General features: G+C 42.8%; 1 protein-coding gene across 3 annotated transcripts in view; it reads left to right on the forward strand.

Moving 5' to 3' along the window:
* The window catches only part of Masp1 (mannan binding lectin serine peptidase 1), a 71,778-nt gene that overhangs the window by 28,424 nt on the left and 29,167 nt on the right, over nucleotides 1-14,187 (forward strand). For all 3 annotated transcript variants that reach the window (XM_028783892.1, XM_028783891.1, XM_028783893.1), the window contains exons 6-8: nucleotides 5,602-5,749; nucleotides 6,886-7,004; nucleotides 7,874-7,952. In XM_028783892.1, coding sequence (XP_028639725.1) covers nucleotides 5,602-5,749; nucleotides 6,886-7,004; nucleotides 7,874-7,952 — 346 coding nt within the window. The remainder of the gene's footprint in view (nucleotides 1-5,601; nucleotides 5,750-6,885; nucleotides 7,005-7,873; nucleotides 7,953-14,187) is intronic.

The raw sequence follows: 14,187 nt of genomic DNA on the forward strand, positions 1-14,187 counted from the left end.
GCTACTAGCTTTCCAGAATATCATTATTTAAAATGATATCTTGGTTTCATTAGATCCATATTGGGATCTCCTCTGGTTCCAAACAGGCTCCCTTGCCAGTAAGGTAGTATGAGGTAGAGAATCACAAAGTCAAATTCCAAATTTCATAGTTTAAGAATGTCCCCTGAGCCACATTCAGCACTGTGGAGTGTACCCCATGGCCTTGCACTCAGAAAGGACTCATGCTTGGGTTAATGGGCTACAATTGCCATCTTGGAGTTCTGAACACATCCTGAAAAGGGTGCTCACACCTTTGATTTGTACTGGAGTCCACACATTGTGCAGGTGGTTTTGTTTGAGGAAAGAGACAATTATAAAGGCAATAAGGAGGAAGAAAATATGCAAGACCAATAGCTACAGTATTTGAAGTCATTCTGGTTGCATCGGTCAAACAGAAGGTAACCTAAATTTAAGCTTTGGCTTAGATAGTGGGAGAAAGTTCTCCCATGTGCAGGGAATCAGATCAGAAGTTTGTATAGTGCCTAGAAGCACTTAGACATTCCTAGGTAAAATTTCTCAAGTGAAGCCGAATATTGGGCTCTGATTTCAGGGGAAATGCTGAGCCCGAGAGAAATAAAGGTGCCAATGACTGTGTAGACAGGTGCTTATCTAAGCCATGTGGATTCTGAGCTGTTCAAGAAAACAAGAGATGAGAACTGGAACCCACAAATTCTGAGAGCTAGAAAGAGGGGGCAGGGCCATTCATGAGGTCAGAGAGAGAGCTATCAGCAGTGGCAGAAGCAGAGAACCCCAGGAACTCCTGTGAGAAAGCTCGAGAACTTGATTTCTGGCTTGCTTCCTAGTGAATCAGAAGCCAAGAGGGATCATGGCTGCAACTGACACAGCAGGAAATACAGGCATGTTTGTGTCACTGTGGATAAGGTGCTTCCAACACAACAGCACGAAGTGACTCTCACCACATGCTTTGGTAGACCAGAAGTCCTAATAGGCTCTATTGGCTCTCTACTTAGGGTCTCATAGGATTGAAATCAAGACATCAATTTGATGGACTCTTATCTTGATGCTCTGAGAAACAAACCACTTCCAAGGTTATCTGAGCTGGTGGCATAATTTTATTCCTGGCCTTTACGGGACTCAAGTGTCATACTGGTACCAGAAGCTGCTCTCACTTTCTTCTGTGTTACTCCCTGAGGAGTCCCTCTTGTTGAAACTCAAAGGCCTCTGTATAGTAGAGGAAATCACAGGCCTAGTAAAGAGGCATCCAACAGTATGGGAATAAATCTTCAGCTATACATCTGACAGAGGATTAATGTCTAAAATATTCAAACAACTCAAAAAAACTAAACACGAAAAGGCAACAACCCAACATTCAGAATAGAGAACTCTCAAAAGAAAAAATACAAGTGATTAAAACAAAAACAAAAAAAATTAAGTATTCAATACCCTCAGCCATTTGAGAAAAGCAATTTAAAATGACTTTGAGATTTTATCTTGTCACAGTCAGAATGGCTAAAGATCCAGAAAACAAATAACAACAATTGCTGTGAGGTTGTGATGAGAGAGGAACCCTTATTCACCATTAGTGGGACTGTAAATTGATACAGCTACTATTTAAAAAAAAAAATCAGTGTACTACAGTAATTCTCAACCTGTGGGCCCCCTATGGAGATTGAACAATCCTATCACAGGAGTCATCTAAGAACACCAGAAAGCAGGAGCATAAATTCATAACAGCAGCAAAATTACAAGTATAAAGTAGGAGCAAACAACCATTTTGAACTGTATTAAAGGATTGCAACATTAAGAAGTCTGGGAACCGCTGATGTAGAGGTTACTCAAGAACTAGAAGCAGAGTTACTAAACAACCCTGCTATATCACTCATTGTATCTGTTCAAAGGACTCTATATCCTACTATACGGGTAACTGATCACCCGTGTTCACTGCTGCTCTGCTCACAATAGCTAGGAGGACATGGCATCCTAGATGTATATCAGCTGATGAATGGATAACGGAAATGCCGGACATATATACAAGGAAATTCTATTCAATAATAAAGAAGGATGAGATTGTTAGTTTTTAAGGTAAATACATGGACTTGGGGACATCATTGAGTAAAGTCACCCAGTCCTAGAAAGATAAGTATGTGTTCCCTCTCACATGTGGATGCTAGCTTAGATTGTTTAGATATGTGTGATTAATTTGGGGTAACTGTAGAAGCCAGAAAACTGGAAAGAGGCCGTGGCAGGGTGAGAAGTAGGGTTTTAATGGAGGGCGGATAGCAGGCGACAGGAGTTATGGGAATGAAAGAAGATTCTGGACAGAAAGGCTTCCGTGGGCATTGGGTTAGGAGGGTAAGGCAAAGGAGGGTCAGGGGGTGTGCCGGATAATCTTGACACAGGCTAGAGGCATCTGAAAGTATGAAACTCCAACTGAGAAAATGCCTCCAGTAAGACTGAGCTGTAAGCAAGAGTGTTGAGCATTTTCCTAATTAGTGTTTAATGGAGGAGGGCCCAGCCAATTGTGAGTGGGGTCCTCCCTGGGCTAGTGGTGCTAGATTCTATAAGAAAGCAGCCTGAGCAAGCCATGGGGAACAAGCCAATAAGCCATATTTCTCCATGGCCTCTGATCAGCTCCTGCCTCAAGTTTCTACCCTGCTTGAGTTCCATTCCTGACTTCCTCCAATGATGGACAGTAATATGAAAGCATAAGCCAAGTAAATCCTTTACTCTCCAGCTTGCTTTTGGTGGTGGTGTTTCATCATAGCAATAGTAATCCTAACTAAGGCAGGAGGAATAACTGACACTGAAGATGTTTGAAAGAGCCACATGGAAATATACCACTTTAGAGGCTTCATTTTATTTGTTTGTCTGTTTTATACACAAGAGTTTAAATGGAGTTACCCAAATAGGGGAATAACATTCCTCTCAGAAGCCGTAGTTATCAAACAAACAAACAAAAAAAACCCAGTGGCAGGTTACGATACATTCCTTCAAATTGTTAGCCAGAGAAATCCCACAGAACCCTGATAAACAAAACAGGCTATAGCTATTTGCTATTTGCTACCCATCAGAGCTAAATGGTAAGACTCTATTGCTAAAGACACCCTACACTTGACTCACGAGGCATGGAGAAGTCAAGCAGGCCTTGACCTAGTATTTTCTTTCCTTTTGGCTAGCTTTCACGGTACCTGTGGTACCACAGAAGCTGCTGAGGGAGAACAGTCACACCAACAGGCATACCCAGGTGTGAGCCTTGTGATCGATCTATAATAGTATTCTTGCAAGATATGCCCTAGGGTACAATAGTGGCATAAATGTTATGGGGTGGTGACCTGTTGCCCTAACCCTCAGTCCCCCAACCCCCAGACGATCCTTGGGGTAGGGAGTAAGAAGATGCAGGAATCAACGACACGGGTAAGAAGCAGAAGCTAACTCTCTTAATGAAATATTGATGGTGCCTATATACCTTCCGCCTGCCTCCCCTTGGTCCACAACTGTTTGTCCCGCCCAGCTGGCACCAGCTGATTGGCCGCTCCAGTCACATGATCTGTCTTTGTCTCTGAGTATCAGGCAGAATGTGGAAACCTGTAGCGCATGCGTGGGCCATTGCCGGCTGCTGGTCAGAACTTGCTGACTCACTTCTCCTACAGTGACTGACTGCCTTTTAATTGAATTTAAAGCCCACACCACATGACAATACTCGTGTAGATTATTTGGCAAAAACCCTTTTCTTGGGAAGGTCATATACCTCAGGAAAGAACCCACTGCTGTCATTTTGTTAAATGGCTATACTGTCAAACTTCCTTCTTAACACCTCTACACCTATAGATAAATGAAGCTGTATCAGAGAAGCTTCGTTTTATAATGGGCTGTGATTAATACACAGACTCACATCCGGCCAGACTGCAGAAAATGAGGAGCTGTCCTCAGCCCTAAATGGTCATCTACATCACACCCTTCCTTACGGAGTTCAAGGACCCCTGCAGAAAAGGTGATGAAAGAGTTGTGAGAACAGAGGTCTGGAAGGACTCCTCCCAAACAGTGTCTTTCAGATATTCCTAGGCTGTTTCCCTCTCTGCAGCTGTAGTTACCTCCAGAAGAATTGCCCAAGATCAGGCCAATCAAAAGCTCAGCATAGATGAAGGAGGGGCTCACAAAGTCCCAATTCCATCTGAGGAGCTTTGGCATCTGAAGGCTAATAAGATACAGTGATAAAACATTCTTCAGGAAGGTGGCCCCTGATAGGTTACCATGCGCCAGGAAATGGTCTCACAGCAATGCACAGACAAAGGCACTGAAGTGACTCAGTAGATTATGGAACACATTGTATGTATGTGAAATTCTCTAAGAATGAAAAAAAAATCAAAGTCCACTTATTCACAAAGAACCGCTTAAGGAGCAGGACATGCTGACCCTTTTGGATTACTACACACTGAGTTCTGGGAGCTCTGCATGGGTCCATATCAAGGTCCTGAGTGTCTTGAAGTATCATGTCCTCTGTCCCCAGCAAAATGATGTCACCAGGATTATAGACATTACCAAATGCTAAAAATGTAGTTTTGGCTCTCAGAAGCAGAAGGAAAGGGGTTAAGTGCACAGGACTGGGAGGTGGGGATTCTGAGTCACTCTATGGTGACCATCTATCCTGCCATCTCTCCTGCTCTCCTGCCTCCATGACAGTCCAAGCCCTCTCACCTCTGCCCTGCACATCTGCAGCTTTCCCAACTGGGACTCTTGCTTCCTTCTTGTTCCTACATCATCTATTTTCCTCACAACATAGAGGGTTATAGCAAGGGCATCAGATCAAGACTGTGCATGGAATTAAGCTAAACTCTTAATCGAAGTAAGACCCTTGTCACTCTGTCCAACTTCATGTCATGCCACTCCCTCTGTTCCTGCCACATCGGCTTCTTCTGGTCCCCATGCCTGCCAAGATGTTTCCCACAGCTGACTCTGCTTTTTACACATGCTGGGTTTTGTCTGCCTGGAAAGTGGTCTTCTTTTTGTTTTCTACTCATCCTATGTGTCAGATGCTGCTTTATATAGGATTGTCCTTATCAGCTAAAGTTGTAAGTTACTACAATTTCTATTACATAAATGATGACTTCTATAGATTATAGAATTTATATGTGTATATATAGATTATATACACTTCAATATTAGAATTGTAAAATGTGGTACATGTTCCTACAACATATATATGTGTGCATTTATATGTGTATTTATATGTATGTGTGTATATACATGTATATTTGCTTATAATCATTTTGTATATTTATTGTTAATCACCCCTGTAAACTACAGACTCTCTGAGAGTGGAAACCTCTCCTGTCTTGTGTACTGTTCAGGACTGCCCACAACATGTTTATCTTTAATCACAGCATTATTAATTTGCTTTGTTAACTCCAAAGGCCACTGAAATTATGACAAAAATACACCAAAAAGCCATTTGGTAACTGGTAAGTCTACAAAAAACAAGACTGGATACTATGGATTCATATTAAGACTTCCAGAAAATTTCAGAACTAATTTGCTTGCAACAGGACCATGCACCAGTCAGACATGACTTGTCTCTTTGTACATATATATTGCCTCTTCTAGATTAAAGCTGGTTCAAAGGTATGGGGGCCCTTTTGTGGAGAGAAATCCCCAGAACCAATCAGCACCCAGAGTCACAGCATCCAGATCCTATTCCGCAGCGATAACTCAGGAGAGAACCGAGGCTGGAGGCTCTCCTACAGGGCAGCAGGTAACCTCTCCTCTCTCCCAGGTCATGCCACTGAGCTCCGTGATCACAAGGAGGGTTGTTTGGGGGGTGGCAATCCTAGCTAGAGGCCCATTCCTCTGGGTACCTAGTGGATCTCTGCCTGAGAACCTGGGAGCAAAGATACATCTCCTGGTTGAGTTTCCCATCTATAAATGGGGAATGGGCACCAAAGAGATTGAACATATATTCAAGATTGGCTATGGTCCATCATGTACAGACTGAAGACAGATTGTGATTCTCTTTTTCCCTAATGTGGAGATTCATTAGGCTAAAGAGACCTCCCAACCCTGAATGTCTACAAGTGTGGGATTGGAGCTTGTGGGCCGGAAGTTCTGGAACTCTGAAGATTTCACTAATAATTTTCACATAAAGACATCAGTCTCTATGCAGGCCCCTGGCATGGCACAGCCTTTCCAAGTGCTTCATGGCAGCTAGTCCTCACACAAACCCAGAGGGAGCTATATGACTTAATAAATCTGTAATAATTCAAGAAAAAGAGGTTAGACCCCAACCAGGAGAGACCAATCATCGTCATAGGATCAAGAGACCTGGCTCTGCCTGCACTGTCATGTCCAGGGCACTCTGGGGAGAGGTGTGTAACAGAAAATTAACAAAAGAAAGTTTGTCCCTGAGAAAGTGTCAGAACCAGGCCCAGTCACTGAGATACTTGTCACAAGCAGCCTTCTGAAGAAAATCAGAAGCATCCAACCATAGTTCCTTGGTGCCTTGGGAAGAATATAAGACTGCAGTCATCCTGAGTAGCCAATGAGTGAAAAATGGCAGGGCACAAATTTCAACTGAATAGGAAGACCTTGCTTATTAAACCAGGATAGGGATATGCCTGAGTGCAGGCCTGGAGGTGAGGTCCCTGTTGCTTGAGGACAATGGCCAGGCTCTGGGGGCTCATGAAACTGTTTGGCTGACTCCTTGACTTTACCAATGAAGAAATGGAAGTCCACGTTAGAAAGTGACTTACCCGTACTTTCAAAATTCTTCCTCTAGACACCCAGCCATGCTGTTTCCGCCTCATTCCAGGCCTCATTTTCTCGGTGCGGGCCCTTTGCTGTCATTTCTTCTTGGTTTTCTCACCTGCTGTCTTTTCATTTGCTTCCTGCCAGGAAACGAATGCCCAAAGCTACAGCCTCCTGTGTATGGGAAAATTGAGCCCTCGCAGGCCGTGTATTCCTTCAAAGACCAAGTGCTCATCAGCTGTGACACAGGCTACAAAGTGCTAAAGGTGCAGAATGAGCACTGCCTGGGAAGAGGAGCGAGTGGGCTTGAAAAACACTACCAGCCAAGCATTTCCTAACATCCTGTCAAGCTTCCTAAAGACTCCAGAAATTAAAAATGATACATTCCAGTCACCTCTCACTTCACCACATGACACAAAAGTTGTTTATCAGGGCATGAATTGTCCTGAATTTTTAAGTAGGGTTCCATATGGCTCAATAATTAGGGACTACAACCTTAACAAAGTTCCCCAGAGGTGGAGGGGGCTGGTGCTGAACGAGAAGCAGATATAAAGGTGGCAGACGGGCACTCCTCTTGTTCCCTCCAAAGTGACAGTCCACTTAGCCACCCTGAAGAGTAAGAAAGCAAAATTCCCACTTGCTGGCACTTGAGGCTAGAACCGGTGGTTGGTATTGTTATGTTCCCAGGTGAACCCAATGTACAGCCAAGCTAGAGGCCCACTGCTCTGTGGGGATTGCCCTCAGGAAGTGGCCATATCAGCAATGTTACCTGGGAGCTCGTAAGAACTGTGGTTCCTTGGGTAGGTCAGAAGGACTGAACTGGAATCTTGGGACAAGCAGCCTGTCTCCACTAGCCCTCTCTAGGTGATGCTGACCACTTGCTCTAGTTGGGGAACCACTACTCTACAACTAGTGTCAAAACTAGTGTTTCCTCTAGAGACAATTGCCCTTGCCTAGAGTGTAAATGGGGGTAACAATGTGACATATAATACATTTATGGATAAGTTGCCTTTGAGACTCATGGGGCTAATTCCCAGTTGAAGATAGCCAGGTTTCAAGTTTGAGTTGTCTTTGTTAGGAAATATGTACTAACCCCTTTCCTCCTTCTTCCCACATCCTTCTGGCTTCTTCTCAGGATAACGAGGTGATGGACACATTCCAAATTGAGTGTTTGAAGGACGGTGCATGGAGTAACAAGATCCCCACCTGTAAAAGTAAGAAAACCAAATGGATTGATTACAATGATGCAATTCTTCATGGTAGGCTTGAAGCAGTGGGCATCAGGGGTTAAACACAGCTCTCTAAGAGGGGTGGGCAGAAATCAATAACCGTGTACTAGCTAGACCAAGGAATACAAGAGCCCATTTCAGAAATAAGATTTTGGAATCACACACACACACACACACACACACACACTTCAGACAGGGTACAAATGTGGCTGAGGAATATAAGTATATCTCAATGTCTGAAATGAGCTTTAACTTGGGAACTGCTAGTTTGGGAAACTAGTTTGGCAGTCATGCCCAGAGCTCAGTGGTCTTGAATATCTGAGTGCCAATCACTCACTTCCTAAGTCTTCTGGGTCAGCTGATGACTTAAGGGCTATGTGAGGAGGGCTATGTGGTTAGCACAGAGAACCCCATTAGCTCTGGTGACCTGGAGTTCTTGCTTTGTGTGCCCCTAACATATTACATGATCATGGACAAGACCTTTTACTGTGACTGTAAAATAGAGAGTTTAGAGTAGCTTTAATTCTAGAACGTGTGTCAATGGTTCTAGAGAGAAATAATCCACATAAATAAGTTATTGAGTGCTCTAGATAGATAGATAGATAGATAGATAGATAGATAGATAGATAGATAATAGATAGATAGATAATAGATAGATAGATGATAGATAGATGATAGATAGATGATAGATAGATAGATGATAGATAGATAGATGATAAATAGATAGATGATAGATAGATAGATAGATAGATAGATAATAGATAGATAGATGATAGATAGATAGATGATAGATAGATAGATGATAGATAGATGATAGATAGATAGATAGATAATAGATAGATAGATAGATAGATGATAGATAGATGATAGATAGATAGATAGATGATAGATAGATGATAAATAGATAGATGATAGATAGATAGATGATAAATAGATAGATGATAGATAGATAGATAGATAGATAGATAGATAGACAGATAGATATAGATAGATGATAGATAGATAGATTTCCAGCTCCTACTCCATTACTCTCATACCCATGTAATTTCAAATGTAATTTCAAATAAGGATCATGATTTTAACAGCTATATATAGTAACAGTGTACTGGCAGAGCCAGGGAGGGAAGGAAGACTCAGAATAGAGAATAAAATAGAAAATGAAAAGTTAGGACATTATAGTCAGCCCCCTCATGCCCATTTTATGACTTTGGGCTTTCTTCCCTTTCTTTTCTCATAAATAGCTGCTACCCAACATTCAGCCAGATCCTTTCCCACTGTGCCCAAGGAATCCTAGTAGGAGGGCTCCCGGGAGGCAAACCCCAGACAGCAAACTCAATCAGAATGGGCTTGGGATTTTTTTTCATATGGTGATGGGCTGTGGTCAGGGCCCTGTGAGGGGAAAGGACTGTCATTTTATAGCTTCAGTAATAAGCTTAGCACTTACTGGATGCCAATGCAGAATTCTGTAGAGAATTCAGATGGAGAAGACAAGGTCCAAGCCTGAGGACCTCTTATGTTCCTGCAGTAGGTGGCCCAGTGTGCAGTGTGCTTGGACTCTAGTGAGGTCTATGCAGGGCAAAGCAAGGGTCATTCTGAAGAAGGTCAACAGACGTTTTCAGTGTTCAGGACTGAACCAGACTCTGTAGTTGGGAAGTTGTGGCTTTAAATGTAGATTCTAGCCATAGGTAATTTGCTCATACTCTTTTGGCCTCATCCTCCCTGGTCAAGATTGTGGTGACAACTAATTGGGTTCCTACACCCAGCGTGCCTGTAAAGAGCCAGAAATACATTCAAGGGTAGTAAGCGCTTAGTTAAACTCAGCCAATCCTCATCAGTGGGAGGAGCTTGGTATCTCTGCCTTATATTTTTGGAAAGCAGAAAGTGCTATTAATATTTTTTTTCCTGGTAGATTATAATGGGCACCTTGACAGAGGAAGACACTACCACAACAGATAGTATTTTTTAAATAATAATTTATTTAATTTTATTTTATGCACATTAGTATGAGAGTGTCAGATCCCCTGGAACTGAAACAACAGACAGTTGTGAGCTGCCATGTGGGTGCTAGGAACTGAACCCAGACCATCTGAAAGAGCAGTCAGTGTTCTTAAATGCTAGTCCCTCTCTCCAGCCCCCAGATAGTATTATTTTATATAACCTATGCTAGACAGTCACAGAACATGTTAACATTTTATACTGAAAATTTGACCCAATTCATTTGCATTAAGCTATGTTAGGACTGCTTCAGCTCTTGTTAACACACAGCCAGCATCTTTGAGCATCTGTGGGTACCTTGTAGTCTGCTAGGTACTAGGGAAGACATACAGATAAGACTGAAAGCTGAGTCCTCTGGAATGTGAAGGGAGGGGTTAGAGACAGACAGGAAGTATGCAAGGTGGGACTATGCAGCAGAGAGACAGGGGATGTAGCATGCTTGCCTAGAGTGCACGAGGCCATGGATCCAGCCCCCAGCATTGAATGTGCTACCACACATGGAAGTACATGCTTGTAACCCCAGCACTTCAGCAATAAGAGTGTGGAAACAAGAAGATTAGAAATGCAAGGTCATCTTCAGCTATATAGTGAGTTCAAGGCCAGCCTAGGCCACATGGCACCCTGTCTCCTAAGGAAAGAAAGAAAGAAAGAAAGAAAGAAAGAAAGAAAGAAAGAAAGAAAGAAAGGAAGAAAGAAAGGAAGGAAGAAAGGAAGAAAGGAGGGAGGGAGGGAGGGAGGGAGGGAGGGAGGGAAGGATGAAAGAAAGAGAAAGAAAGAAAGAAAGAAAGAAAGAAAGAAAGAAAGAAAGAAAGGCAGGAAGGCAGGAAGAAGGCAGGAAGGCAGAAACGCAGGAAGAAAGAGTGGAAGGGAAAGGAAAGAAAGAGAGGGAGAGAGAGAAAGAGAGAGGCACACAGAGAAAGAGAGACAGAAAGAGGGAGGAAGGGAGAGAGAGAGAAAAAAAAGAAAGGTGATAAAAAATGTAAAGACGAACAGGAAGTGGGAATTATGAGGATTCTGGCCCTGTCACCACCACAAAGTAGTGACAAGTCCTGCTATACTCTGAATGCCATCTGTCAAATAAGCATTTGGGCTGGATGAATGCAAAGCTCCCAGCTAGGGGCAGAATTTTATCTTCCTCAGAAGCCAGGATGTAAGACTATGTAAATTCTCAGAATGATACAAATTCAGCCATCCCAAACTGTCCTTCACACTGGCTGTGCCTAAACTCATTCTTAATCAGTTCTGGTGGAATGGTTTCTGTGTTTCCTGCATGAACTATCTCTGCTTTGCTTGCTAATTTTTCTTTCTCTTCCTTTTCTCTCTCCTTCTCCCCCTCCCTCTCCCTCTCTCTGCTCTCTTCCTTTTGTCTCCTGATCCTCCTTTGCCTTCACCATGGTGACAGAAAGCGAAATCAATTTGGAGAACGAGCTGGAATCAGAGCAAGTGACAGAGTGAATGATTGGCGGGAACCCCACACAGTGCAGACATCTGAGAATGGATTACTTACAGAGAACCCAATCCCAGAGCTACCCTACCCTGCCCCACCGACACTCCATTGCCCACTTCAGTGTGGATTAGAATGGATGCTGAGCTAGGCAGCAAGTCTCATCAGCAGAAAGAGCTGCCTGCCTGAGAACAAATTCTCTCTCCTCACGATTTACTCACAATTCAAACTTATTCCAAAAAGCAATGACAAGACAATGGGTGATTATTTTAATCTCTAACTGAACTGTACTCTTCTCAAAGGAAAATATGTCCTTGGGTCAAAACCCACAAATTTAATATACAATTAAGTGACCTAAAACAACATGAGCCTTGGTGACTGATCCATTCCATACTATAAGTTTAAATGGGTCTGGGTCAGGGTGCCAACTACTTAATGACTTTCAAATATCTGACTTCTGCTACTGTCTTAACAAACATGGGCTTATAAAATGAATAATAACACAAAGTGTAGATGTTGGTGAATCTGGATGTTTTCTTATTCAGAAAGTGTATGTATGTCCCATTCACACTTCTTGGGATGAAGTTCTGCTATCTGAGGTTCTTTACTACTGGGGCTTCCAAGTTCTGTTTTTTAAAACCCACTATTAAAATCCTTAAAGAAATGAGCATCACATCTGGAAGTAGCAGTCCTCAGTTTGGGGTCATAGCTATAGAAATGAGCATCACATCTGGAAGTAGCAGTCCTCAGGTTCAGGTCATGGCTATAACTAGTTCATTAACGATAGTGAAGAAAGGGTTCGAGAACAGCAGTGTGCATGCTGGTATCTAAAGAGCAATGTCTGAGTTCACACATGAGCGAGGGGACCACCTCTTAGTGACAGCACAATTTGATGCTCATTGGTCACTTGGTGAGGGCAGAATCCCGTGAGTGTGGGTGGGGAGCAGTCTGGAGACTGAGGTGCTGTCTTGGGGTCAAAGATCTCTATCAAAGATGCCTTTGATAGAGAAGAATTGGACACTAAAGACAGATGTCGTCTGGGCATCTGGGTTTATTTGTCAGCCCACAGAGTACTCAGAATCATTATGTTCAAGGTGATAGAGGAACTCACAGCTTAAGGAGAAGATTTGATATGTGTCCAAACAATTGTAAAAACCAAACAACATAAGGTACACATCAGCTAAGAGTTGTAAGTGAAGATTTCAAGGACGTGAGAACATGACTTGCCCAATTAGGTGCGTTACAAATATTTTAGGAAGAAGCTCAAGGCCTCATGAGGTGGTATGGATACAAAGTATTCAGATATCAGAGGTGGTCCAGGCAATGCCTGTAAGAGGGGGTGACACACTGAAGAGTCTGATGACATTGGAGTACAGGTAACCTGAGGGAAAGAGAATGAGGCCAGGATGGTCATGAGGCCTCATCCTTGGTCCTGAGTGCTGGGTCAGATGCCACATATGATTTAGAGAACAGTGTGTTTAGAGCTCATGCCAAGAAAGATGTATTGGAAGAAACATAAATTGCAGAAAGAAATGGCCAGAGATACAAGGTATGGGGCAGTATAGCTCATTGCAGAGAGTGGTATACAGAGCTGGCTCCAGAAAGAGAGAGGAAAAAAGCATCCTGACTTTAGGGTGTAGGAGGAGCCTAAGAGAAACATAGAACAAACTATATACCATTGCTAAGTCAACTGGGGACAATTTCTGACACACACATTGATTGGGTCACCCAAGACTGTCCTCTCTTGGAGGGAAAGTTGTCTCCTCTCAGGGACATGACTTTCTCCCTGTCGTTCTGCACATGGGAAGAAGGATGCTCCTTCCACACTGACTACAAACAAGTTGATATGGCCTTTTGTTTTCTGTTTGTCCCTCTCTTTCTCTGGCAGCCAAATTAGTGACCAGAGTGACTTGTCTGGGGTGACAAGAAAGCATGCCCTCTATTTAGGAAATATCTCCTACTACCATCCACCATTCAAGGCCAGGACCAAACACTCAGTTCCTCCACTAGGGACAGGAGAGTTGGGTCATGAGGATTATTGAGGCCAAGGGAACTTCCAGAAGGTTCAGGGGGCAACAGTAGTACCAGTATCCTGTCTAGAGGATTTTCTTTAGGTAGAACAAACATCTGTTTCTGGTCTCACCAGGAGAGTACATTTAAGTCTACTTACGGTTTTAAATAGCAACTACTGTCTTCCATTATTCCAGTCTTAAACTTCATGTTAGGTTTAGGGTTAGAGTTAGGGTTAGATTTAGGATTAGGGTTAGGATTATAATTAGGGTTAGGTTTAAGGGTTAGGCTTGGTTTACTTCACAAACTACAAGAGCATCTATATTCTTGGTTAGCAATGCAAATTAACTGATTTGTTAAGGAGCTTGAAGGCCAGGACCCCTTTGCAAGAAATACTCGCATGATCTTCCTTCCTTCACCCCTCTTCTAATCTGGAAGATTCTGAAATTAGACAAATTGTACGTTAGATAACTCAGTCAGTCTGAAAGGTGAGTTTGAAGTCTGAGTTAAAAGATCCGAATGTCTGACTGGCTCTGAGGCGTTGACTGCCCCCTGCATGTCTCAAGAAGAGTTAGTAAAATTCATGGGAAGGGAGAGATTTTGAAAACTCTACCAGAATTCTGGAAATATTGACTACAAATGTCCACATCAGCCATGGAATGTTTACTATCTTACTGGAAAACACATTAAAAAAAAAACTAGGAACAGCTAGTACCATTTACTGAAAGAACACTGAAATCAAGGTCAGGTCTAGTTCTCACACTAACAATA

This window comes from Grammomys surdaster, unplaced genomic scaffold (genome assembly GCF_004785775.1).
Source record: "Grammomys surdaster isolate TR1022 unplaced genomic scaffold, NIH_TR_1.0 1166, whole genome shotgun sequence".
NCBI classification, from domain to species: Eukaryota; Metazoa; Chordata; class Mammalia; order Rodentia; family Muridae; genus Grammomys; species Grammomys surdaster.